At 42.8% G+C, this 27,595-nt stretch overlaps 1 protein-coding gene across 3 annotated transcripts in view; it reads right to left on the bottom strand.

Moving 5' to 3' along the window:
• Positions 1–54: 54 nt before the first annotated feature.
• Positions 55–27,595, bottom strand: part of LOC141272058 (uncharacterized) — a 47,618-nt gene continuing 20,077 nt past the window's right edge. For all 3 annotated transcript variants that reach the window (XM_073682354.1, XM_073682355.1, XM_073682357.1), the window contains exons 2-7: positions 24,021–24,176; positions 23,712–23,891; positions 23,514–23,637; positions 23,333–23,430; positions 9,486–9,576; positions 55–1,483 (exon numbers count right to left, since the gene is read on the bottom strand). In XM_073682354.1, the coding sequence (XP_073538455.1) occupies positions 231–1,483; positions 9,486–9,576; positions 23,333–23,430; positions 23,514–23,637; positions 23,712–23,891; positions 24,021–24,104 (1,830 nt within the window). In that variant the 5' untranslated portion in view covers positions 24,105–24,176 and the 3' untranslated portion in view covers positions 55–230. The remainder of the gene's footprint in view (positions 1,484–9,485; positions 9,577–23,332; positions 23,431–23,513; positions 23,638–23,711; positions 23,892–24,020; positions 24,177–27,595) is intronic.

The following is a 27,595-nucleotide window of genomic DNA, read 5'->3' on the forward strand; positions in this document are numbered from 1 at the left end:
ACAACCCTTTATACTGTAGTCATACCAATGTAAAATAAATACTTAATTCAAGAATAGGTGTATTATTTTTTACTTATTAGTTTTCAATGACAAATGGTCATGGGTAAATGGTATACATTTTTAATCATTTCATGCACTGAATTGTTTACCCTTCCTTTTGTAGACGAGTGACTTTACTTTAACTGATGTTTTTCTAGTACATGTTGTCAATAAAACAATTAAAAAAATGGCTATTTCCCGGTGTGAGTTCTCTGATGTGTGACAAGATTTGAATTCCGATTAAAACATTTCCCACACTCTGAACATGAAAACGGCTTCTCCCCTGTGTGAATTCTCTGATGTGTGACAAGAGTTGATTTCCGATTAAAACATTTCCCACACTCTGAACATGAAAATGGTTTCTCCCCTGTGTGAGTTCTCTGATGTTTGACAAGATTTGATTTCAGACTAAAACATTTTCCACAATTTGAACATGAAAATGGCTTTTCTCCTGTGTGAGTTCTTTGATGTATAGAAAGATCTGATTTATTCCTAAAACATTTCCCACATTCTGAACATGAAAATGGTTTGTTTCCCGTGTGAGTTAACTGATGAGCAACAAGATTTGATTGCTGATTAAAACATTTCCCACAGTCTGAACAGAAAAATGGCTTCTCCCCTGTGTGAATTCTCTGATGTTTAATGAGAGTTGTTTTAAGATTGAAACATTTTCCACACTCTGAACAGAAAAATGGCTTCTCCCCTGTGTGACTTAACTGATGTCTAACAAAATTTGCTTTTAGATTAAAACATTTTCCACATTCTGAACAGACATATGGCATTTCCCCTGTGTGAATTATCTGATGTGTAACAAGATGTGATTTCCGATGAAAACATTTCCCACAATCTGAACATGAAAATGCCTTTTCCCCTGTGTGACTCTGATGTTTTACAGGTATAGATTTCTCACTACAATTTTTCTGATATTCTGAACTTGAAAATCGCTCATCTCCTGTGTGAATTCTCAGATGTGTAACAAGATTTGTTTTCCATTTAAAACATTTACCACATTCTGGGCATGAAAATGACTTCTCCCCTGTGTGAACTCTTTGATGTTTAACAAAATGTGATTTGTATGCAAAACATTTCCCACATTCTGAACATGAATACGGCTTCTCCACTGTGTGACTTCTCTGATGGGTAAAAAGGCTTGATTTACTACTGTAGTATTTTCCACATTCTGAACATGAAAATGATTTTTCCATGATGTCAGCCATTTCATTTTTAACAGCACTTCCATGACTTTCATTTTGCATATTTGTGTTTGATGAAGCAGATGAGAGAACCTTTTGAAAAGGATCAGGTGACAGATTATTTCTGAGATGAGCATGAGGTGTATCTGTCAAAATTACATGTTCTTCACTTGTATCAGATGTGCTACTATGACTATCAGCTGCAAAATCTGAGAATATCACATGTCCCTCGGAGCTCCTGGTACAGTCATCTGCCAAGAATAAAACTGATTTTATTATTTTTATATAATATTGCATTTAATTTAACATTTATTTTTCTATATACTTCATATCATTCCCATACAAACTGTAATACAATTCAATTGACAGACTAAGGCAGTAGACTACAAAATAGGGGCTAACAGTTTATGATGAAAGTTCACCAGATTCTGCTCTTTCAAATTTTCACTTCTTTATTGTAGCCATCTTCGCTGTAGGTTCATGTTTCGCTGTGTCACCAATCATTTCCAGTTACATTTTCAGACGAGACTCAAAAAGAGGCCTATAATCAGTTTTATTTGGTGATTTCATCTCATGCACTCTGTCAGGTGCAAGCACTCTAGCACAGACCAAAGCACATGGGATAAGGACAGACTGGTCATGTACATATTGTCATATCTGTCAAGAGGCCGCAGGCTCAAAAAAGCTCGGACAGACTTGGCGCGAGCCACTCCGTCTGGCACATTGCATAACTCTGCCCTTCGCTGTCGCTCTTGTACAGAGAGTTTGGCTTGCCTTACCTGGATTGACTCTACAGCAAGAAGTGGGGCTTGTGGTAGCAAAGGGTACTGAAAGGTTGGGACCGTCCTGGGAGCTTTCCCGAAAAAAGTATTGAGCCTACTGAAACAGACTAATGGACCCTTTTAAACGCTTAGGAAGCCTTTCCAGGTGTTTTTTGTTAATTATTCTAATTTACTGAGATAATGACTTTTGTGTTCTCATTGGCTGTAAGCCATAGTCATTAACATTAACAGAAATAAACACTTGAAATAGATCAGTTTGTAATGACTCTATATAATATATGAGTTTCACTTTTGTATTGAAGAACTGAAATAAATTAACTTTTTGATGACGACATTCTAATTTTGCAAGATGCACCTGTATATCCCAGGATATTTACCTCCTGCACCAGAAAAACATTTTTTCAAGCTCAACAAAGAGAATGGCTTCTGAGTATGTGTAGTAACGTATGTACATGTAGGATATGTGACTAAACATCAGGTGAATAAACCAAGATGTCATCCAGCCAAACAAACACAAAGACCACCGAATATGCCATTAACAATTTTTTTAAGAACAGCTGATGCATTGCTTAGCCCAAAAGACATCACAAGATACTCATAGTGCCCTCATATGTTAAACGCCTTCTTCCGCGGATCAAGCTTGGTGAACCAACAGGCTCACAACAGCTAGTTATAGAGATCAGGGACGAGCGGCAGAGGATACTAATTCTTTACAGTAATTTTGTTAAAATTCCTGATAGTCAATACATGGTCTGAGACCACCCTCTTTTTTACCAACAAATAATTAACAAACGACTACTGGTGACGTGAACGGTGAGAGGAACCCCTTTTGCAGACTGCTATATAATCTTGCATGACCTGAAGTTCTGGACCAGAAAAAAAGATACTTTTTACAAAATGAAGTTTGTAAACCCTTCAGAATTTTCCATATTTTGCATAAATTTGAGCTAAAACTACATCAGATTTTCAAACTAAAAGTAAATACAGAAAATCAAATAAATAAGTTCAAAATATTAAACTTTGTCTTTTATAAATGAGGAAAATGATCCAATATCACACGTCTGCAAGAGGCAAAAATATGTGCAACTTTACTTTCTGCATCTGGTGTGACCCCTTGCAATAACTGCATCCAAACGGTTCTGGTAACTGTTAAACTGTCCTTCACATTGGCTTAGAGGAATTTTAGTCCATTCCGCTCTATAAACCAGTTTCAACTTATGTTTGAAGTATTCACAATTCATTATTCTATCATGGACGACAAGCATCCTCGCCCAGATGCAGCAAAATAGGCCCAAACAATGATACTATAACCAGTGTGTTTCACAGCGGATATGAGATTTATATGCTGTAATCCAGTGATTTTCTTTCTCTTCACACAGTGCTTCTACTTGAAACCAAATATCTTCATTTTGGTTTAATCTGTCCACAAACCATTGTTCCAGTAGCCATCTGGCTTATCTGGATGATCTTAAACAAACTGCAGATATGCATTAAAAGTCTGTTTGGAGAGCAGTGGCTTTCTCCTTGTAGTACTGCCATGCACACACTTTTTCATTGTCCTCACGATGGTGAATTTATGAACACTAAACATTAGCTAATGTGAGAAAAACCTTTAGTTGCTTAGAGGTTTCCATGGGTTTCTTTGGGATCAGGCCTTTATAGCAATCCGGCAGGGGGGTCACATCATTCTATGCACCTACCCATAGGCAGATTATAATGAGGGCAATCTGGGCTACCGCCCGGGGCCATGGCCATGGCCAGATTGCCCTCATTACAATATGTGGGCGCCAATGCGGCACATACCGGCAGGCAGAGGCGGGGGGGCCCGGACCGCTCCCCCAGCAGCTGCGCACGACCGCTGCTTCTTGTTCGGCCGGGCCAGCAGTGCACCTGTTAACTTCCCTGTGTGCTGGCCCGGCCGCGTCACAGCTACTAAACACGGCCCTGTGCGCGGCCGGGTCTGCTAGCATGACGTCACGCAGTGTGCGCCCTGCACTGCTGCACCGGAGAGTAGCTGGATGACTGGAGCTGAGCCGGGGGATGGTGTGTGACTGATAGACTGAGTGCACGCGAGACTGAGTGCGCGCATGTGACTGTGTGATTGAGTGTGTGAGTGTGCAGGCAGATATCATTGTGAGATGTCTATTTATATGTATTTTTGTGTTTCAAATGTGTTTATGCGCGTATGTATATGTCTGTATATGTTTGTGTGTGTACAGATGGCTACGTGCGGCCTCCCGCTGTGTACAGATGGCTACGTGCGGCCTCCCGCTGTGTACAGATGGCTACGTGCGGCCTCCCACTGTGTATAGGATTGTGGCAGCTCATATTGTGTGTAGGGTCTCATACTGTACATAGGGGATGTCAGCATACTTAATTGTGCTCAATATTAAGTCATACAATTATTGTAAAAAAATTATTATAATGAATATATTAATATTGTGCCAAATTAATTTCACATGATCTATCACAGGGGATCATGTGAAATGTCACATGATACATCAGGTGTGTGTGTGTAGGGGGCTGTGCGTTCTAAACTGCCCGGGGTCCTTGCTACTCTTAATCCACCCCTGCACCCACTGGTGATCTCGTGACATAATCACGGGGCACTGATGGGTTGCCATAATGGCTAGAGGTCTGCTGAAGATGCCTGTGCCTGTCATGCCGGTACTTTTGTGAAAGCCAGGCTGGTACTTCTGTGAAAGCCAGGTCGTGGCTGGCGTTCAGAGGAGACCATGATCTTTCCAAAAAACAGCAATACTGTTGCATTACTGTATATAGCCTGTATCTATATTACTGTATAAGTGATTGGATGATCACAGGTTCAAGTCCCCCAAGAGGACTAACAAATACAGTGGAAAGTTAAAAATGTAAAAGTTCAAATTACTCACCTTTTTCCCCATTAAAAATGAAGAAATAAAAAAAATATACACATGATATCGCTACGTTCGAAAATGTCCAAAATATCAAAATATAAAAAAGTAATCCGATCGGTAATCGATATAACGAGAAAAAAAATCAAAATGTCAGAATTGCGCTTTTACAGCTGTTGAAACAAAAAAATGTAATAAAGATGCGATCAAAACATTGTATCCGCGCCAAAATGAAATTACATCCACTTTGCTTGGACATTTAGGCCATGTTCACATGCTGCATATTTTATGCTACGTTTTTGCACAGAAATTCTGCTGTGTTTAATTGTCCAAGCAAAGTGGATGTGATTTCATGAAAACTGGGCCACTTGTGCGTCCAAAGACGCTGCTGAACTGTGCGGTTTTGGTGCTTTTTATTTCACTTCTATGTGGAGGATAACACAAAGCCACATAAAAAAGTATCTGCAGTTTTTTACAAGTGCAGAATCAAAGCTTTTCTGTACATTAAAAAAACATTAAAACAGCGGCTTCACATCTGCACCAAAAAATGCATCAAATAAAGGGGAAAAGGCCTAAAAATGCAGCAAAAAATGCAATAATCAGAGAAGATTGCTGTTGTGCAGTTTGGTGCAAACATCTGTAGAAAACAATAAACAGTGCTTACGCTATGTATGAACATGGCCTTACCGGCACCAAAAAGCTAGGTGTCATATAGTGTATCTACACAATGATGAGAAAGTTTTGGCGGCTCTGACTGAATGAAGGAACAAAAAATAATCCACAGGTCACAACTAGAGATGAGAAGGACGCACAGATGACGCCACACTGGCTAATCAAAAATTGCCAGAAGGTAAGAGATTTGCCGTCCAGCCACCAGGTACCACAGACCTGGATACTGCACAAGAGTCCCGTGAATCGATCCTCTCATCTCTAGTCCCAGCTGTCCCGAATACAGCGGACAGTCCTGGATTTGGGTCTACAACTTGCAGTCACGGGTGTCTGCTCAATGTCCCTCACTACCAGTGCCCCTCTGAATCTCCTCCAACCAGAACAGAAAGAAATTATAAATGGGCGTGGTTTGGTGCGTGGCCAAAATTTGAAGCACCGCACGTAGCATGCCGCATACTTTATCCCTCTTACTGCTCTTCAAAATTTGGGAGGTAAGTTATTATTATTGTCTTTTTGGGGAGAGGTTTAGCCATGTTCACATTTGCGTGTGGAGGTCTTATATGTTTGTTTCTGTTTTTTTTTAAGACCCACTACCTAACAATTTTAACAGAATGTGTATCAGGTCCTCCTTTATGTCTAAAACAGGGTGTATTAAAGTCCCTCTTCATTCTATTTTTTGGAAGTTCTTGAATTGTCCACATAAGCTTCGTGAGTTTCAGAGTCCCTCCTTCATAAATTAAACAGGATGTGTCTGACCATGTCACACTGTAGTATGAACATGAAAAATGTTTCAAATCCATATTGAAGAAAAATAGGAACCAGACATGTCATCATGTGTAGGTATCTTACCTCAGTAGACTAGGGGTCATTAGTCCAGACATACTAAAACATAGCTTTAGATTGAGTTTGCTAACAGTCTGAGGTTTAATCTTTATTACTGAAGGGAATTAGCCTGTGTATACGCTGTGTTCGCCATGAGAGATCCGAGGTAGAACCAGAGACAGACGATTGCACAATATTGTAAATAAGACTACAGGCATATGGTTTAAGATGGAGAAGCTTATTGCAGTACCAAAAATATAAGTGGCTATCTGAAACCCATTATGATGTATCCAACCTTTAATATTCTGATTATATATTCTGTGTTAAGGTATACTTTATCTGTGAATGTACCTCACTTGATACATAGCTTCTTAACACAATATACTGTCTGGGAAGAAAACCTTGTTCTGATTTATAACCCGGTGTAGGATTTTCTGTTATTATATGTAAACATTATGACAGAAGTAGAATGGTCCGTGAACAGGTCTTGTCCAGTATTGCTTATCAATGATAGCTGGCCACTGTCACGGGATTGGAATGTTGGACAATAACCTATGAACTTTCATGCTTACGTAATATTAGGTTGTGTAAGCCTTTTTTCTAAAATATAAAAGCTGCTGAAGAATTCAGTTATGGCAGAAGCATTGTGGGCCTGTGAAGAGGACGCTCTTCACAGTGTAGAACCTAGGACGCATTCTCTGCCCATCGCTGAACGCTTCTCCAGCTGAAGTTTCCGGACGGATGATGTACATGCTACTAGGGAAATCTTTTTTCTTCTTCTATCTAATAGTAAGTATGTAACCTTTATAAGTATTTAACCTTTAATCTAGAAAAGTGTAAGCAATATCATAACATCATACAATTCCTTTGATTCTGTATTTTATCTTTCAACTTAACTATTATAAATAAAATTGTGTTATATTACAAGTGGTTGCCTTCCTTAAAGCCGTATCCGAACCTTGTTGCTAAAAACTTGGCAATACACACACACACCACATACCCAGATAAGGTAGTAAAATGTTAAAATTACATTTACTGGTAACTACCGGTGGTTGTAGTTTTATTTCCCCCTCTATTATGTCATCTACTGTGGTCACAGATGACGTGGAAATACAGTGAGAGATGGCCCGGCTATTAAGGGGTGGAGGAATCAGGTTTTTTATCTCTTTTTAATTTTGCCTTATAAACCAGGGCTGTGAAGTTGGTAAGCCAAACCTCTGACTCCTCAATATCCCCTGACTCCAACTCCGACTCCACAGCATGGCTTCACTAATGAGCATGTGCATAAAGTGCAGCACAGATTCATCTCAACTAAAAGCCTCGATCCTTGGTTCAGGAACAGAACAGACATTTATAGGACATTTCGTAACTTTCCCAAATTCCCATACTGTTCCCATTCCATTTGAGCACTGTTTCCATCCAATTCAGCGATATTCCTGCCCTCCCCCAGCCCTCCTGTTAGGGTCTTCTGGAAAATGTTCAAGTTTCCTATTGACTTCCATTATACTTGTTATTAGATTCGAGTTTGTCCGAGCGTCTGACCTGCTCGATTCGAGTACTCTAGCATTTTAGTGCTCGCTCATCACTAGTAAAAAGCAATAGTGCATATAAATAACATAGGGTACTTAGTAAACAGTGTTTTATATATCAAAAACTTAAAAGCCATCCCACCAGCAACAAGTTGTACCCAGTCAGGACTGTCCTAACCTCTAGCATTAAAACGTTAGCCTATGTCAAAAATGACTTAAATGTGAATAAGGCCCAAGCAGCACTGGGGCCCGACTATGGGCACCAAGCCATGGGATGCTGCATGTATACCAACTTATACTCCAGTTCATTTATTTCGGTTTTGCGCAATAAACGCACTAAAAGGTGGAGATATCGGTATATTAGTGGAGGATGTGCTTACCTTCTGGGGTTGTGAATCTATAGACAAGACCATGGTAAAGGCTGATGACCATCCAAAGAGTAGAAGATGTTGTCAAGATTCATTAATTCTTACGACATTCAAGCTACTGGATGATCATTATCCACAGTGCCCCTGTGCTCCATTTTCTTCTAGATCATTCTACGAGGGTCAGTCAATAAGTAATGCCTCCTATTTTTTTTTCTCCTTAAATAAGGTAGTTATGTTAAATATTCGAATTTGGCACAATTCCTCAAACCTTCTTCTCCAATCCACAGCAATTGCAACTTCCTGCACCAACAGGTGGCAGGACTGTATCCGTTTGCAAAATGTCTGACATCGATGTTCTATTAGACAACGTTCTGTGATTGAATTCTTGCATCCAGAAGGTGAAACACCCATTCGAATTCATGAGCGACTGAAAAATGTGTACGGTGATGCAACAGTGGATGTCAGTACTGTTAGACGATGGGTTCGTCACTGTAACACAGCTGAAGGGCCATCACCATTGGCTGACAAAATGCGGAGTGGCAGGCCAGTAACCGCAGTGACTCCAAGCAACATTCAGCGAGTCGATGACATCATTCGTGGTGACCGCTGGGTGACTGCAGATGAATTGTGTGGCATTATCTGCCTCAGTAAAGGCAGTGTGATGAAAATTATTGGACAACTGGGATACAGAAAAGTTTGTGCACGGTGGGTCCCAAGAATGCTTTTTACCATGCTGGAATACATGCCCTTGTTAAACGGTGGACCAAGACTGTGGAAATGGATGGAGATTACATTGAAAAGTGACAAATTAATCGTTAATGTTGTGGTTTTCAACCTATGTAATTGCATTTGAATTTCTTGCCAATTAAAAGGAGAAAAAAAATAGGAGGCATTACTTATTGACTGACCCTTGTATATCCGAGGTTCTGAACACTAAATCTTCAAAACTATGTTTAGAAATATCCACTGAGCACAGTGTCCTGTGATGGACAGGACTAAATATAGACGCATCTCCTCTACAGAAGCTCAGAAGCACTTATTGCAAAAATAGTGTCAAAATGTGTTTATTTTTAAACACTAAATCTTAAAAGTGTAAAATCCACATGTAAAGCTCTGTATAACACACCCTAAAAACATTCAACACAAAGAAATTCTACAAGCCATGACAATATAATCTGTGACTTCTCTGCATTTAGTAGTCACTACTCACCTGTGCAGTTATCTGTAGGTATCTCCTCTTTACACCACTCATAACCCCTCACATACGTGTCTGTAGTATTACTATAGGTCAGATCTTCACCCTGAATCAAAGATTGTAGGAGAAATCGCAAGAAATTATTTAAAAGAACAGAAAAGATCTTAAATTAACATGAAAACTAAAAATGACAAGACAGCAGTAGTTATTACATAGCTGCAGGTCTCCTGTATAAATCCAACCTGTTGGCTCTTAATTCTAACCAGCAGTTTCCATAACCAGAAAATTGTGAAAATATCTAGACAACATCTAGTGTGATTACCTTTACATCCATTTCAAAAGATCAGCAGAAAGGCATTGTTACAAGTATATACTGCAGTACGCAATGCTGGTTAAAAGAGAATGCCAGACGTGGTAGTGCTCAACTGTGCAACAATACAATCTTCAAAAATTACAAGAGTATATAAAAAAAAATGAGTGGCACTCTCCACTGGCGCATTATTTAGTGTTTTTTTTTATTCCAGGTTCATCCGGATAAGTTTCAAAATACCCCAAAACCATATTTGCAAAAGTCGGGGTCACAAGCGTACCCATTGCGGTGCCAGCTGCCCGGGTATATCACTGTTCCGCAAATTGAAAGAAATTAATGTCCCAAAACAAAGCATAAAGGATTTACATATAAATTCCAGTATTTCACCCTTGGTATTATTATCCTGCAATCAATGTCTTACTGCCTGTACACCGGCATCCTGTGGGATGTGAATGTTCAGACCCTCGACGTCAATCGTTGCCAACTGAAAACTTTGCCAATCAAACTTGTCCAGTATTGGCAAAAACAATCCTGTGTCTTTTAAAAACGAGGGAATTTTCTCAACCAATAGGCTTAACATCTAGTCCAAATAGGTAACTGAACCCTCACTCGCTATTATAGGACGTCCAAGTGGATTATCTATACATGTATGGATTTTGGGAATCAAAAAAAACAGTATTTTTTTTAGGATATTCTACCATTAGTTTGTTTGCAAAATTGTATGATAATACCCCTTTCTCAACCTCTTATTAATGATCGCAATCGTTCCTATGGGAGTGTGAAGGATTTGAACTTAAAGTGCACCTGTCAGCAGGATTGTGATCAGTAAACTACATACACTGTCAGGTGGGCGAAATTACACTGATTAAAGTGATACCTTGGTTGATTAAATCTGTCCTGTGGTTCTTCAGTAATCTTTACTTTCATTTTGGAGATAATGATACTTCGGGGTGTCCTGCGGGGGCGCGCTCTATCTGGTGCTCTGCTTACTTATTCAGCTATATGCTCTTATGACAGGTCACTGTGCATTCATTGACCTACCTTCTATTTTACATAATGCATCGAGTAGTGCGGGGCTAGGTAAAATAGGAGGCAGGTCAGTGAAGGCACAGTGAGCGGTAATAAGAGCATACAGATGAATATGTAAGCAGAGCACCAGATAGAGCCCACCCCACAGGCCGCCCCAGAGCACGAGCATATCATTATCTCCAAACTGAAAGTAAAGATTACACAAGAACCACAGGATGGATTTCATCAACCCAGGTATAATTTTTATCAGTGTAATTTCACCCACCTGACAGTGTATGTAGTTTACTGAGCACAATCCTGCTGATAGGTGCGCTTTAACGATATATAGGTAGTTTTAGCACTTAATTGACAATTGGCTTCAGCCATAAAGTATGCACGGAACTTGACAACAATATTACCCCTCTTCTCTGCTGGCTTTTTAACTATGTCACTGTTGGAGCCCAGCCCATTGAGAGCCTTTTGCTCCTCAGTCTTCAGATTAGGCTACCCACAAAGGTACAGTAAAGATTTAGTATATCTGAGAACCTGTTTATGAAACAGATCCAAAGCAGAGCTAGCAGGCAAGGGAGGATTTAATGTAGAGAGGACCTCACCTGTAAATGGAGTCATTGTGTTATCAGATGATGCTATATTTGGGATTTCTATTATAGTATCTAAAATTTTATAGTCAGATTCCTGAAAATTCAGACTAAATAAAGCCCAAAACATTAACCCCTTAAGCCCCGAGGGTGGTTTGCACGTTAATGACCAGGCCAATTTTTACAATTCTGACCACTGTCACTTTATGAGGTAATTACTCTGGAATGCTTCAACGGATCCCCCTGATTCTGAGAATGTTTTTTCGTGACATATTGTACTTCATGATTGTGGTAAAATTTCTTCGATATCACTTGCGTTTATTTGTGAAAAAAATGGAAATTTGGCGAAAATTTTGAAAATTTTGCAATTTTCAAAATTTGAATTTTTCTGCCCTTAAATCAGAGAGATATGTCACACAAAAGGGTTAATAAATAACATTTCCAGCATGTCTACTTTACATCAGCATGGAACATGGAACCAAAATTTTTTTTTGTTAGGGAGCTATAAGGGTTAAAAGTTGACCAGCGATTTCTCATTTTTCCAACAAAATTTACAAAACCATTTTTTTAGGGATCACATCACATTTGAAGTCACTTTGAGAGGTCTTTATGACAGAAAATACCCAAAAGTGACACCATTCTAAAAACTGCACCCCTCAAGGTGCTCAAAACCACATTCAAGAACTTTATTAACCCTTCAGGTGCTTCACAGGAATTTTTGGAATGTGGAAGAAAAAAATGAACATTTAACTTTTTTCACAAAAATGTTACTTTAGACCCAATTTTTTTTATTTTCACAGAGGTAATAAGAAAAAATGGACCCCAAAATTTGTTGTGCAATTTCCCCTGGGCACGCAGATACCCAATATGTGGGGAAAAAACACTGTTTGGGCGCACGTCAGGGCTCGGAAGGGAAGGAGCGCCATTTGACTTTTTGATTGTAAAATTTGCTTGAATAATTAGCGGACGCCATGTTGTGTTTGGAGAGCCCCTGTGTGCCCAAACATTGGAGCTCCCCCTACAAGTGACACCATTTTGGAAACTAGACCCCCCAAGGCACCTATCTAGATGCATAGTAAGCACTTGGAACCCCCAGGTGTTTCACAAATTGATTCATAAATATGAAAGTGTTTTTTTTTTCACTTTTTCATTTTTACGAATCAATTTGTGAAGCACCTGGGGGTTCCAAGTGCTCACTATGCATCTAGATAGGTGCCTTGGGGGGTCTAGTTTCCAAAATGGGGTCACTTGTGGGGGATCTCCAATGTTTGGGCACACAGGGGCTCTCCAAATGCAAACTCAAGTAGCGAGCACTTGCGCTCAACACTAGTCGCCATATCGTCATCTTTTTTCTTACTTTTGAAAAAAATCCCAACCCCATCACAACCCTAATCCCAACCCTAACCCCAACCCCAGCCCTAACCGTAGCACAACCCTAACCGTAGCACAACCCTAACCCTAGCACAACCCTAACCCTAGCACAACCCTAACCCTAGCACAACCCTAACCCTAGCACAACCCTAACCCTAGCACAACCCTAACCCCAAACCCAGCCCTAACCCTAGCCCAATCCTAACCCAAGAGTTTATTTTTTGCGCCTTTCCTCGTGCGGTATAAGTGATTAGATGACTTTATTCTTCGGGTCGGTGCGATTACAGTGATACCAGAATCATATCGGGTTTTTATGACTGACAGCTGTCACACACAAAAAGACGCATTTTTTGTAAAATCTAGTTTTTGCATCGCCATATTTTGAGAGCTATAATTTTTCCAGATTTTGGCAGACAGTCATGTGATGGCTCGTTTTTTGCGGGATGAGTTGACGTTGTTATTGGTGCCATTTTCAGGCACGTGACATTTTTTGATCGCTTTCTATTCCGATTTTTGGGAGGCAGAATAAACAAAAACCAACAATTCAGGAATTGTTTTTTTTTTTTTTATTCTGTTAAGCGTGTGGTAAAAGTGATAAGGCAGCTTTATTCTTCGGGTCAGTACGTTTACAGCGGTACCACATTTATATCGTTTTTCTATGTTTTGCACTTTTACATAATAAAAGCAATTTTATAGAAAAAAATATTTTTTAGCATAGCTTTATTCTGAGAGCTATAACTTTTTTATTTTTTGGCTGATGGAGCTGTATGTCAGCTTGTTTTTTGCGGGACGAGATGACGTTTTCAGCGGTACCATTTTTATTTATATTCGTCTTTTTGATCGCGTGTTATTCCATTTTTTATTTGGCGGTATGGTGATAAAGCATTGTTTTTTGCTTCATTTTTTTTTTTTTTTTTTACCGTGTTCACTGAAGGGGTTAACTAGTGGGACAGTTTTATAGGTCAGGTTGTTCCGGACGCGGCGATACCAAATATGTGTACTTTTGTTGTTTTTTTTTATAATAATATTTATTGATGGGTACATTATATTTTTATTTTGGTGGATTATTTTATTTTTATTTTTTTTTATATTTTTGCAATTTTTTTTTTTTTTTTTCACTTACTGACAGTTTTTATACTTTATTACTTTGTCCCACTCTGGGACTTTCACTTTTTTTTCTCTGATCGCCTGCATGGCACAGGAATGCAGCACCATCCCTGTGTCATACAGGCTATCAGCGCTGCACAGTGAGAAGATTGTTTGGAGATGCACTGCGCATGTCCAAACAATCTTCCTGCTGTCTGGTGACCCGGATGTTGTCATGACGACATCGGGTCGTCATGGCAACACCCGGGAAGCATTTGCAGACAGCGCTGGAAGCCGGAAGAGGAGGTGAGTATCTGCGATCACCTCCCCTTGCCCCCGCAATGCTGCGATCGGCTGCGATCGACTTCGAATGTGTAAGAAATAGACATTCCTCACATGTAATAAAACTGTCAAACAGTTGCAAATCATGCACACGGGAGAGATTTAACCTTATCACCGAGCAGCTATAAATACTCGGAGCTTGGCCCGAGCATACTCGGTGAAAGGGTTAATAGAACATACTTGCTCAACACTAGTAGCGAGCACTTGCGCTCAAGACTAATGACAACTTATTCAATATGATGAGCTAATGTTATCAATTTCTGTGTTGTACCTCTGGGTTCAAAATGTTCACTATACCCCTTGATAAAATACTTGAGGGGTCTAGTTTCCAAAATGGTGTCATTTGTGGGGGGTGGGGGGGGTCCACTATTTAGGCACATCAGGGGGCTCACCAAACGCGACTTGGCGTCCGCTCTCAATTCCAGCCAATTTTACGTTCAAAAAGGCACACAGTGTTCCTTCCCTTCTGAACCCTGTTGTGCGCCCAAACCATGTATTTTCCCCACATATGGGGTATCGGCGTGCTCAGGAGAAATTGCACAAAAGTTTTTGGGGTCCATTTTCTTCTCTTACCATTGTGAAAATAAAAAATCTGGGGCTAAAAAAAATCATTTTTGTGGAAAAAGTCTGATTTTTTTTTTATTTTCACAGCTCCATGTTATAACCTTCTGTGAAGCACCTGGGGGTCCAGGGTGCTCATCACACATCTAGATAAGTTCCCTGAGGGGTCTAGTTTCCAAAATGGTGTCACTTGTGGGGGGTTTCCACTGTTTAGGCGCATCAGGGGTTCTCCAAATGCAACATGGTGTCCACTAATTATTCAAGCAAATTTTACATTCAAAAAGTCAAATGGCGCTCCTTCCCTTCCGAACCCTGCCGTGGGCCAAAACAGTGGTTTGCCCCCCCATATGGGGTATTGGCGTGCTTAGGAGAAGTTGAACAACACATTTTGGGGTCCATTTTTTCCTGTTATCCTTGCAAAAATAAAAAAATTGGGGTCTAAAGTAACATGTTTGTGAAAAAAGTTAAATGTATATTTTTTTCTTCCACATTCCAAAAATTCCTTTGAAGCACCTGAAGGGTTAATAAACTTCTTGAATGTGGTTTTGAGCACCTTGAGGGGTGCAGTTTTTAGAATAGTGTCACTTTTGGGTATTTTCTGTTATAAAAGCCTCTCAAAGTCACGTCAAATGTGATGTGGTCCCTAAAAAAATGGTTTTGTAAATTTTGTTCGAAAAATGAGAAATCGCTGGTCAACTTTTAACCCTTATAACTTCCTAACAAAAAAAAATTTTGATTCCAAAATTGTGCTGATATAAAGTAGACATATGGGAAATGTTATTTATTAACTATTTTGTGTGACATATCTCTCTGATTTAAGGGCATGAAAATTCAAACTTTGGCAAAAATTTTGAAAATTTAGCAATTTTCAAATTCCCGCTTTTTTCACAAATAAACGCAAGTCATATCAAAGACATTTTACCACAATCATGAAGTACAATATGTCACGAAAAGACAATCTCAGAATCAGGGGGATCCGTTGAAGCGTTCCAGAGTAATTACCTCATAAAGTGACAGTGGTCAGAATTGTAAAAATTGGCCCGGTCAATAACGTGCAAACTACCCGCGGGTGTAAAGGGTTTAAAGGGGTTTTCCCACAAACAAAGTACATTTTAATTAATAGATCTTGGAATAAAAATAAGTTTCACAATTAGATGTGTTAATAAAAAATGTCCCTGTGCTGAGATAATCTTATATATGTGCCCCTGCTGTGTACTGTGTAATGGCTGAGTCTCACCGTACAGGGACATGGTCTGATCTACTGGGCAGGGGGGATGAGCAAAAGACTATACAGACACCAGGGGATTGCAAATGATTCCTTTTGTGACACAAAACATTTCACTGCCTGTTTTAAAGCAATGTTTTACCTCAAAGAAAAAAAAACAGCTCTGATCCCATGCTGTAATCTCTATATACTCTATTTTGCTCTCCCCGTGCCCAGTAGATTTGGTATGATCAGACCATGTACCAGTATAGTTGTTCCAGAATTGTTTTGCATTTTTATTCCCTGAAATATTAAGTCTTGATCAAAGTGTTGTTCTTCTGTGTCAGAATATAGGGGCGGACTGGATTTGGCCAGCAGGCTGTGGGTTTGACCTATGTGCTCTATAGGATTAAGATCCGAGGACTATGAAGGTCGAGGAAGCAAGAAAAATTACTGTCATGTTCCTGGTGTAAATGAATGGAAGCCGCTGGTACCTCCTGAAGAGAATTGCTGAGTGACATAAAGGTATATTTGTGATGCTACAGGATGTTATTACAGGACACTGATGAAAAGTGCAGTAATTATATGGTTAATGCTATGGTTTATTGTAATGCTTATAAGTGAAAATTATGTTACAGCTAGGCAGGTGAAGAGTAACAGAGGGTCAGCCCTGCAGCTGGGCACGGGAGAGTTACAGAGGGGGCAGCCCTGCAGCTGGGCAGGGGAGAGTAACAGAGGGTCAGCCCTGCAGCTGGGCAGGGGAGAGTAACAGAGGGTCAGCCCTGCAGCTGGGCACGGGAGAGTTACAGAGGGTCAGCCCTGCAGCTGGGCAGGTGAAGAGTAACAGAGGGTCAGCCCTGCAGCTGGGCAGGTGAAGAGTAACAGAGGGTCAGCCCTGCAGCTGGGCAGGGGAGAGTTACAGGGGGTCAGCCCTGCAGCTGGGCAGGTGAAGAGTAACAGAGGGTCAGCCCTGCAGCTGGGCAGGACAGAGTTACAGAGGGTCAGCCCTGCAGCTGGGCAGAGGAGAGTTACAGAGGGTCAGCCCTGCAGCTGGGCAGGAGAGAGTTACAGAGGGTCAGCCCTGCAGCTGAGCAGGGGAGAGTTACAGAGGGTCAGCACTGCAGCTGGGCAGGGGAGAGTTACAGAGGGTCAGCCCTGCAGGGAAGAGTTACAGAGGGTCAGCCCTGCAGCTGGGCAGGAGAGAGTTACAGAGGGTCAGCCCTGCAGCTGGGCAGGAGAGAGTTACAGAGGGTCAGCACTGCAGCTGGGCAGGTGAAGAGTAACAGAGGGTCAGCCCTGCAGCTGGGCAGGGGAGAGTTAAAGAGGGTCAGCCCTGCAGCTGGGCAGGGGAGAGTTACAGAGGGTCAGCCCTGTAGCTGGGCAGGTGAAGAGTAACAGAGGGTCAGCCCTGCAGCTGGGCAGGGGAGCGTTACAGAGGGTCAGCCCTGCAGCTGGGCAGGTGAAGAGTAACAGAGGGTCAGCCCTGCAGCTGGGCAGGTGAAGAGTAACAGAGGGTCAGCCCTGCAGCTGGGCAGGTGAAGAGTAACAGAGGGTCAGCCCTGCAGCTGGGCAGGTGAAGAGTAACAGAGGGTCAGCCCTGCAGCTGGGCAGGTGAAGAGTTACAGAGGGTCAGCCCTGCAGCTGGGCAGGTGAAGAGTAACAGAGGGTCAGCCCTGCAGCTGGGCAGGTGAAGAGTAACAGAGGGTCAGCCCTGCAGCTGGGCAGGTGAAGAGTAACAGAGGGTCAGCCCTGCAGCTGGGCAGGGGAGAGTTACAGAGGGTCAGCTCTGCAGCTGGGCAGGGGAGAGTTACAGAGGGTCAGCCCTGCAGCTGGGCAGGTGAAGAGTTACAGAGGGTCAGCCCTGCAGCTGGGCAGGTGAAGAGTAACAGAGGGTCAGCCCTGCAGCTGGGCAGGTGAAGAGTAACAGAGGGTCAGCCCTGCAGCTGGGCAGGTGAAGAGTAACAGAGGGTCAGCCCTGCAGCTGGGCAGGAGAGAGGTACAGATGGTCAGCCCTGCAGCTGGGCAGGGGAGAGGTACAGAGGGTCAGCCCTGCAGCTAGACATAGGAGAGTTACAGAGGGTCAGCCCTGCAGCTGGGCAGGAGAGAGTTACAGAGGGTCAGCTCTGCAGCTGGGCAGGGGAGAGTTACAGAGGGTCAGCCCTGCAGCTGGGCAGGAGAGAGTTACAGAGGGTCAGCCCTGCAGCTGGGCAGGAGAGAGGTACAGAGTTTCAGCCCTGCAGCTAGACATAGGAGAGTTACAGAGGGTCAGCCCTGCAGCTGGGCAGGAGAGAGTTACAGAGGGTCAGCCCTGCAGCTGGGCAGGAGAGAGTTACAGAGGGTCAGCCCTGCAGCTGGGCAGGGGAGAGTTACAGAGGGTCAGCCCTGCAGCTGGGCAGGAGAGAGGTACAGAGGGTCAGCCCTGCAGCTGGGCAGGGGAGAGGTACAGAGGGTCAGCCCTGCAGCTAGACATAGGAGAGTTACAGAGGGTCAGCCCTGCAGCTGGGCAGGAGAGAGTTACAGAGGGTCAGCTCTGCAGCTGGGCAGGGGAGAGTTACAGAGGGTCAGCCCTGCAGCTGGGCAGGAGAGAGTTACAGAGGGTCAGCCCTGCAGCTGGGCAGGAGAGAGGTACAGAGTTTCAGCCCTGCAGCTAGACATAGGAGAGTTACAGAGGGTCAGCCCTGCAGCTGGGCAGGAGAGAGTTACAGAGGGTCAGCCCGGCAGCTGGGTGTGGGGAAATTTGGGAGATGTTTTTAGGTGGTTCACGGTTTAGTGTAAATTGTACCGAATACACAATAGACTGTAGTTGTAGTGCACCTTTCATATGTGGAGCTCTGCAGAGTGAGGTTGTGACACCATCTACTGCTCATTGTTGGTACTTGATGCATGATATTAGACGTGCAGACAAATTTGAGAGAGAAGGAGAGGTTTAGTCTAAAAATAGACCCCTGGTGGGGTAAGAGTTAAGTTGTAGATTGAGAGATGAAGAGAGAAGTGAGAGACTGAGAAGCAAGGAGAAAACTGAAACAGTTTGTGATAAGGAAGGATGAGGATATTGTGCTCCTAAATGGACACCGATACGGATACCTGGCTGGAAAATTAGAGAACAGATGGTAACACCTGGGACCTGGTCAGAGATCTGGTGAGGAAGGAGTAGTTCTAGTGGTACTGAGCCGGAGGTCCAGAATGGAAACCAAGGGTTTGTGGGAACCCTAAGACATCAAGGACAGAGGCTACGTGTAACACTGACTTGGAGTTTAGATAAAGAAGTCTAGATAGCCAAGCTGGGGCACAGTTTGTACATTGGGAGCGGGCTGCAGTGAGAAGGAACGGAAAGTGTTATCAGGAAAGATGGAGACAACTAAAGAATATAACTGCTGGATACTGTATAAGTTATTTTTTGCCACATGAAACCATTAAGTATGTGCCTCTGTTGTAAACAGAAGATGTGATTGACAAGTTTTGTACCTGCTATTCTCTCTATATACTGTATATATTACATCAGGTTCTTCAGTAGGATTCAGTTTATTTTCATAACATTAAAACAATCATTTGTCAAAAGATTACATCTGGGGTGTGTGTCACCTGATTATCTGTAGCCATACAGGAAAACATCTAAAGATCTTAACACACACCCTGAGGAACCCATTTCACTGGTGTTTAGGGTTGAAGCATAACACCTTGGTCTGTGGTACCCCTATACTGTAAGCAATCCATGACTACAGGATGTGCTCACACAATATTCTCCACACCATTAATCCACCTCCACCTGCCAGAAATGTTGACACCTGATAAGAAGTGAACATGGATTCAGGCTGTTTGCATGAAATTCTGACCCTCCCATTAGCACAGTGCAACAGAAATCTCATCCGAGCAGATGATGTTTTCCACTGCTCTGTGAAATCATTGTTGCTTTCTTTTGCCCAATGCAGTTTTTTCTGTTTTGCTGGAAATTACTGGCACTGGAACTGGTCATGTGCTACTATAGCCCAGTTGTGCTAAAGAACGATGAGTGCATCCGGACACATAAGTATTCATCTGCAATCAGGGCCGGCGTCAGCACCCGGGCAAGTGCCGGAGACCTGAGAAGGCGGGGGGCCCACTCGCGGTCGGGCATCCCGCCAGGCTATGGGTGGAGGAGACTGGTGCCAGCGCCCGCCCTTCTCCTCCGCTTGCTCAGGGCCCCGGCAGCCGGATACTTAACTCTCCCCGTGCCTCTGCAGATCCGCTATCTTCCGGCTGTGCGCTCCCTGTGACGTCTCAGGTCAGAGGGTGTGATGTGTGACGTCTTTCCACCGCGCCCTCCCCTGAGCCATCACAGGCAGCGCAGAGCAGGATGACGCTGGAGTCCGGACCTGAGCAGCGGCAGCAGGTGAGGAGGACTGAGGTGAGCATTTGATTTTTTCTAAATGTTTGGAGGCATGGGGCATTATATGGGGGGCGACATCCTGCATGGGGCATTTTATGAGGGGGGTGACATCCTGCATGGGGCATTTTAAAGGGAGGGGGGTGATATCCTGCATGGGGCATTATAAAGAAGTGGGTGACCTCCTGCATGGGGCAATATATGGTGGGGGAAAGGGACATCCTGCATAAAACATTATAATGGGGGGGGTGACATCCTGAATAAAACATTATATGGGGGGGAGAAGTGACATCCTGCATGGGGCATTATATGAGTTGGAAGGGACATCCTGCATGGGGGGAAAGGGACATCCTGCATAAAACATTATATGGGGGGGGGGGAGTGACATCCTGCAAGGGGCATTATATGGGGGGGGGGTGACACCCTGCAAGGGGCATTATATGGGGGGGTGACATCTTGCAAAGGGCATTATAAGGGGGTGGGGGACAGCCTGCATAGAGCATTATATGGGGGCCAGTATCGTGTATGGATCGTTATAAGGGGAACAGTATCCTGTACTAAGCGTTATATGGGGACCAGTATTCCGTGTGGAGAGATTCGCCGGTTTCTGAGCTATTGTGGAATAGATATCACTCTATCACTCATGTAATGTGAGAAGTGAAATTTTTGCATTGTACTATATATATATATACACACACATATATATATATATATATATATATATATATATATATATATATATATATATATATATACACACACACACACACACACACACACACACACACACACACACACACACACACACACACACAGTACAGACCAAAAGTTTGGACACACCTTCTCATTTAAAGATTTTTCTGTATTTTCATGACTATGAAAATTGTACATTCACACTGAAGGCATCAAAACTATGAATTAACACATGTGGAATTTTATACTTAACAAAAAAGTGTGAAACAACTGAAAATATGTCTTATATTCTAGGTTCTTCAAAGTAGCCACCTTTTGCTTTGATGACTGCTTTGCACACTCTTGGCATTCTCTTGATGAGCTTCAAGAGGTAGTCACCGGAAATGGTCTTCCAACAATCTTGAAGGAGTTCCCAGAGATGCTTAGCACTTGTTGGCCTTCACTCTGTGGTCCAGCTCACCCCAAACCATCTCGATTGGGTTCAGGTCTGGTGACTGTGGAGGCCAGGTCATCTGGCGTAGCACCCCATCACTCTCCTTCTTGGTCAAATAGCCCTTACACAACCTGGAGGTGTGTTTGGGGTCATTGTCCTGTTGAAAAATAAATGATGGTCCAACTAAACGCAAACCGGATGGAATAGCATGCCGCTGCAAGACGCTGTGGTAGCCATGCTGGTTCAGGATGCCTTCAATTTTGAATAAATCCCCAACAGTGTCACCAGCAAAGCACCCCCACACAATCACACCTCCTCCTCCTCCAAGCTTCACGGTGGGAACCAGGCATGTAGAGTCCATCCGTTCACCTTTTCTGCGTCGCACAAAGACACGGTGGTTGGAACCAAAGATCTCAAATTTGGACTCATCAGACCAAAGCACAGATTTCCACTGGTCTAATGTCCATTCCTTGTGTTATTTAGCCCAAACAAGTCTCTCTTGCTTGTTGCCTGTCCTTAGCAGTGGTTTCCTAGCAGCTATATTACCATGATGGCCTGCTGCACAAAGTCTCCTCTTAACAGTTATTGTAGAGATGTGTCTGCTGCTAGAACTCTGTGTGGCATTGACCTGGTCTCTAATCTGGGCTGCTGTTAACCTGCGATTTCTGAGGCTGGTGACTCGGATAAACTTATCCTCAGAAGCAGAGGTGACTCTTGGTCTTCCTTTCCTGGGACGGTCCTTATTGAGCCAGTTTCTTTGTAGCACTTGATGGTTTTTGCAACTGCACTTGGGGACACTTTCAAAGTTTGCCCAATTTTTTGGACTGACTGACCTTTATTTCTTAAAGTAATGATGGCCACTTGTTTTTCTTTACTTAGAATTTGTATTATGGCAAGAAAAAACAGCTAACAGTCTATTCAGTAGGACTATCAGCTGTGTATCCACCAGACTTCTGCACAACACAACTGATGGTCCCAACCCCATTTATAAGGCAAGAAATCCCACTTATTAAACCTGACAGGGCACACCTGTGAAGTGAAAACCATTTCCGGTGACTACCTCTTGAAGCTCATCAAGAGAATGCCAAAAGTGTGCAAAGCAGTCATCAAAGCAAAAGGTGGCTACTTTGAAGAACCTAGAATATAAGACATATTTTCAGTTGCTTCACACGTTTTTGTTAAGTATATAATTCCACATGTGTTAATTCACAGTTTTGATGCCTTCAGTGTGAATGTACAATTTTCATAGTCATGAAAATACAGAAAAATCTTTAAATGAGAGGGTGTGTCCAAACTTTTGGTCTGTGCTGTATATATATATATATATATATATATATATATATATATATATATATATATATATATATATATATATATATATATATTTCTCTGCGGTATCTGTGCATCATGAATCGTGGTATGTGTTAAAGTGGCCCACTGAGACTCTTTCGCCCGGGGCCCAGAAAAACCTGAAGCCAGCCCTGTCTACAATTTGCATGACCGTGCACCACCTATTCTAATAACAATTCTTGATGTCTTCGTTGTGGCGTTGCTTATATCCACGAGATCTAATATTACTAATGTTTTTCATTTATCACACTATTCTCAGTATACTCTTGACATCATTACATGTAAAAATCCCATAATCAATTACCTTGTGTGAAGTTGTTCAGATTGCTTAATCTTCACATTATGAAAATTGATCATTTAATTGCATACTGGATGCCGGAGTCATGGGTCTAATAAGTTTCAGTTTGGAAAGGGAACGGTGTTTCTCATAAAATTGGCCCTTCAATGTATAATATTGTTGGATAAAACAAGACTGAACAAAAGACCTTCACAGCCTTCTACACATCATAGGGGAGATTTCATGACACCTTCTCTCCATCTACCTGATAATCCTGAGGAACATTGGGATTTTCTTGTTTACAGTCCTGTGGAAGAAGAGGACGGGGACATCTCTCTGGTGTTGTTCTCTTACTGGATAGAACTGGAGAAAACACATACAGGGACTGAATTCATTCTTTACATACAGATAATTATAGGCCGTGTGTATTTAGTCCTGTCTATTACCTGGCGATGTGAGGGGCTGGGGAACCTCCATCATGACGTCCTTGTACAGATCTTTGTGTCCTTCTAAATATTCCCACTCCTCCATGGAGAAATAGACGGTGACATCCTGACACCTTACAGGAACCTGACACATACAATGATACCGTCATCCCCTTTATCCCTTCATAGCCTTACTGTATAATATACCAACAGTGTCACCTCTCCAGTCAGGAGCTCAATCATCTTGTAGGCGAGTTCTAGGATCTTCTGGTCATTGAGGTCCTCATGTATAAGGGGGTAAAGTGGAGGCCCCGTGATTGGGCTCAGGGGTCTTCCCCATCCCTCAAACACCGGGGACTGACAGCGCTCACTAGAGGTTGTCTTCACTACTGTGTAATCCTGGTTATGGAGAGACACATTAATAAATCTCACAACAAACATTTCCAGAGTCCTCACCTCTCCAGTTCTGTCCATCTGTTATTCCCATAGATAAGAATGATGTAATGTGACATCATCAGAAACACTCACCTCTCCAGTAAGCCGGAAGAGGATCTCTAGGGTGAGGTGTAATATCCTCTCCACCATCTTGTCCCTGTCCTTATCCCTATCCATCCTTGACGGGTCAATCAGGAAAATTCTCTTCTATAGAAGATCTCCACTGAGTGGATTTGATATTGAAGGGTCCTGAATGGGGAGAAGATGAGCAGGTATAAGATCATAAAGATCCCATGTAAAAAATCTCTCAAGTATGTTATCTTCTTCACATATCACTACGATTATAGACACTGTCGCTGTCAGGCATTCACTCAACTTCCGCAGTAACATGGCATGGGACCCACATCACTCTATAGCTTATTCTCACACTTGCCCTTCACTTCAGGCTACAAATTCAACACAGCTACGCATCCCCAACCAGTCCACACACTAAACATGCTCTAAGCTGACACTACTTAGCAAAAGGACGACAAGTCCCAACTCAAATTAGATTCTGTTGTTTTCAATCAATGAGATGACAATCAGATGTGAGTGATAGATCTGTTTTATTTAAAGAACAGGGATCTACTTTATGAGAGTCTTATCTTCACAATATAAGTTTGTGGAAGTGTATCGTGACACAAATATAGGTTGCAGGAAGTTACCAAATCATCTTTAACCAGTTTGGACTTCACCAATCCAAAGTCAGAAAAACTATGTATGAATGAAGAAATTCAAGAGCATTTTTTACCCTCCCCCTGAGTGGTCAATCAACAAAAATCACCCAAAAAGCAAGGCGTATAACACCTGGTGATTTCATAAAGAAACCCAAGGTAAACTCTAAGCAACTAAAGGCCCCTCTCCCATTAGCTAATGCTCATGAGCCCACTATGAGAAGGATACAGAATAACAATGGTGCGCATCGTAGGAAAGCAAAGAGAAAGCCATTGCTCTCCATAAGAACATTGCTGGCCATCTGCAGTTTGCTAAAGATCATCTGGACAAGCAAGAGGGCTATTGAAACAATGTTTTATAGACAGAAGAGACCAAAATGGAGCTTTTTGGTTTAAATGAGAAGTTTTATGTTTGGAGAAAGAAGTATAGCTTGGACACCTGTTTTCTGCATTTGGGCCACAATGCATATCCGGGATTAGCTTAGTGCCATTTATGCGTCACATAGGGCACCGGCTTCCACACTAATATGGAGGATGACTGATAGGTGCACTTTGTGCAAAGCTCGCTGTCACCACACTACAGTAATACCTAATCCACTTTGTTCCTTGCTCTGTTCCTCCACTTTTCCTTATCAGTTTGTGGATTTACTGTGGTAAAGTTGTAGTCGGGACCAGTAAAGAAGATAAGCGCCAACAGTGAGGAGCAAGATTTGGATATCTTTTTCCACATCTCACACACTTTCCTCGTGCCTCTTTCCAGTCTGAGCCTGCTGGTTCATGAATACAATGACAGAACTACAGTAAACACTGACACTCAATGTCATGGAAGTATTCAGAAATATTAAAAATTCTGTCTCCCCCTGAAGTCCCTCTCACCCCTCCCTCATCCACCATTTGTCACAAGAGAAAAGATGGCAATCTAAAGTGGCTTAGACAGATGCTGGCACAAAGAGGTGCTACAGACTCATTTAGCATGTGAGCGTGTTTTCCTCTGACACAGAGAGGACGCAGCTCGTTAAGATCAAACGCACTTACAATAATTAGAACAATTCCCAGCCACAAGCTACCAGTACATCAAAGGGGTCTAACCGGAGTCTCCAGACTTTTAGGCACCGATACGAAATATGGAATATTGGAAGTTCCATAACTCTGCTAATAATGGGACCCATATTTTTAGTGGTAGGGTCAGCCAAGGAACAAGATGCTTATTTTTTCGTAGCCATGAGCCCCTCCAAGGGGCTGTGGAGCAAAAGTAACAAAATAGCACATCACAACTACGCCATGTGTGGTCTCTAAAGGAAGGTAAAATCATAATAGAAAATATGGTATTACTTTTGGGCTTCTCAGATCAACCAGGGATAAAATATGTAACTTCCACGATAACTTAATAAAAACATTAAGGGTGGAGCCCGAGCCCACATGATGTCATCACAGGGGTCTGTTGACCGGTCTCCCCCTTTGGCATAAAAGAGCCAACTGAAGATTGATCCATACTCATTGCAGGGAGTATATGTATCATAAGCAAGGGGTCACGTTCCGCTGAACGGTCATAGGAGAGCGGCCCTCCAACTATATATTCGTCTCTGCGAACGTATAGTAAGTTTCTCATTTTATCCTGTTTTGTGTAACTGCATATGTATTGTAATTGTCTCCTTTGTAAAATCTTGTATATTTTTCTTAAACACTGCCTCCCTTTTGGATTAAATATAAAATTTAATAGTTCTGTTTCTTTTTTTGTTCTGTAATCGCTCCCTCCCCCGAAGCCATACGCTACCAGAACGCAGGTTTCCGGCCAGGACTATTATATTTCAAACTCGGCAGCTGGTGGCAGCGAATAATAATAATAGGGCTATCGTGAAGCTGACAGTGACAGTACGGGGCGTATACACATATTCCAAGCATTGGAATCCAGAGGTGTGATGCCATACGCGCACTGGTCGCTTGCCAATACCTAAGTAGTGAGTAGTCTGGATCGTGTGCTCGCGGATTGATTCCTGACTAAATCCTGACAGTGACGGCACGGTGAGATATTGCGCGAACTCCCCAGTGTCATCACTGTGACACTCTGACACTCAAATAGCACAGTAATGGGCTCTTTACAAAGGCTGATCCCGACCGTTAAAAGGGTGCTTTCAAGTTTGAAAGTTATGACCTGTGGGATAGGAGATAACTTCCTAATGGCTGGGGATCCAAACAGTATCACCCTTGAATTAGGGTTGCCACCCTGCAAGTCCTGTATTTTGCATATACTAATCCATAGCTGCATGTACTAAGTGTAAAGGAAGTTTCCAGTACTTAGATGTTGATTGTCTATTCCTAGGATAGGTCTTCAATATCAGATTGTGGTCAGCAGTTCCAGCGGCAGCTAGAAGTGAACAGCATATGGATTCGGAACATCAAAGCTGCAGATCATATCCACAGCAATGGTAGACACTATTACACTGAAGATGCAAACATGCATACCTGTATATTAACATAAGATCTGGGTGTAGCATCGGCGTCCCTGCCCTCTGCTAGGCAGAGACGCCGTCCCTCTCACCTCCGCGCTCCTCACGTGGGTCCCTCCAGCGCTTCTCTCTCTCGCCCCCCGGCTCCTGGCGCGGCTCCTCCCTGCGCTCCGTTCCCTGCTGTGGCCGGCGCGCGTCCCTCCTCCAGCAGAGTGCTTAGGGCGCGCGCACTCCCCCCCCCCCTTAAAGGGACTGCGCGCGTCTTCCTAAAAAGTCCCCGGCCAATGGCCAGAGGACTTCCCACATTTAAGGCACCTCCTCCAAAATGGAGGTGCCCGAGCAACAGTTGTGGCACTGTGTCTTCACCTCTGCTTCAGCCCTCAGGTCCCTCCGCTAGCCTGACTAGTCCAGCCTGTTTCCTGCCTGTCACCTGTCTGCTACCTGGAAGCACCTGACAGCACCCGCTGAGTCTATCTTCCTGCTTACCTGGAAGCACCCGCTAAGTTTA

Source organism: Phyllobates terribilis, unplaced genomic scaffold (genome assembly GCF_046119375.1).
Source record: "Phyllobates terribilis strain yellow unplaced genomic scaffold, ASM4611937v1 Scaffold_5__5_contigs__length_657084704, whole genome shotgun sequence".
Classification (NCBI taxonomy): domain Eukaryota; kingdom Metazoa; phylum Chordata; class Amphibia; order Anura; family Dendrobatidae; genus Phyllobates; species Phyllobates terribilis.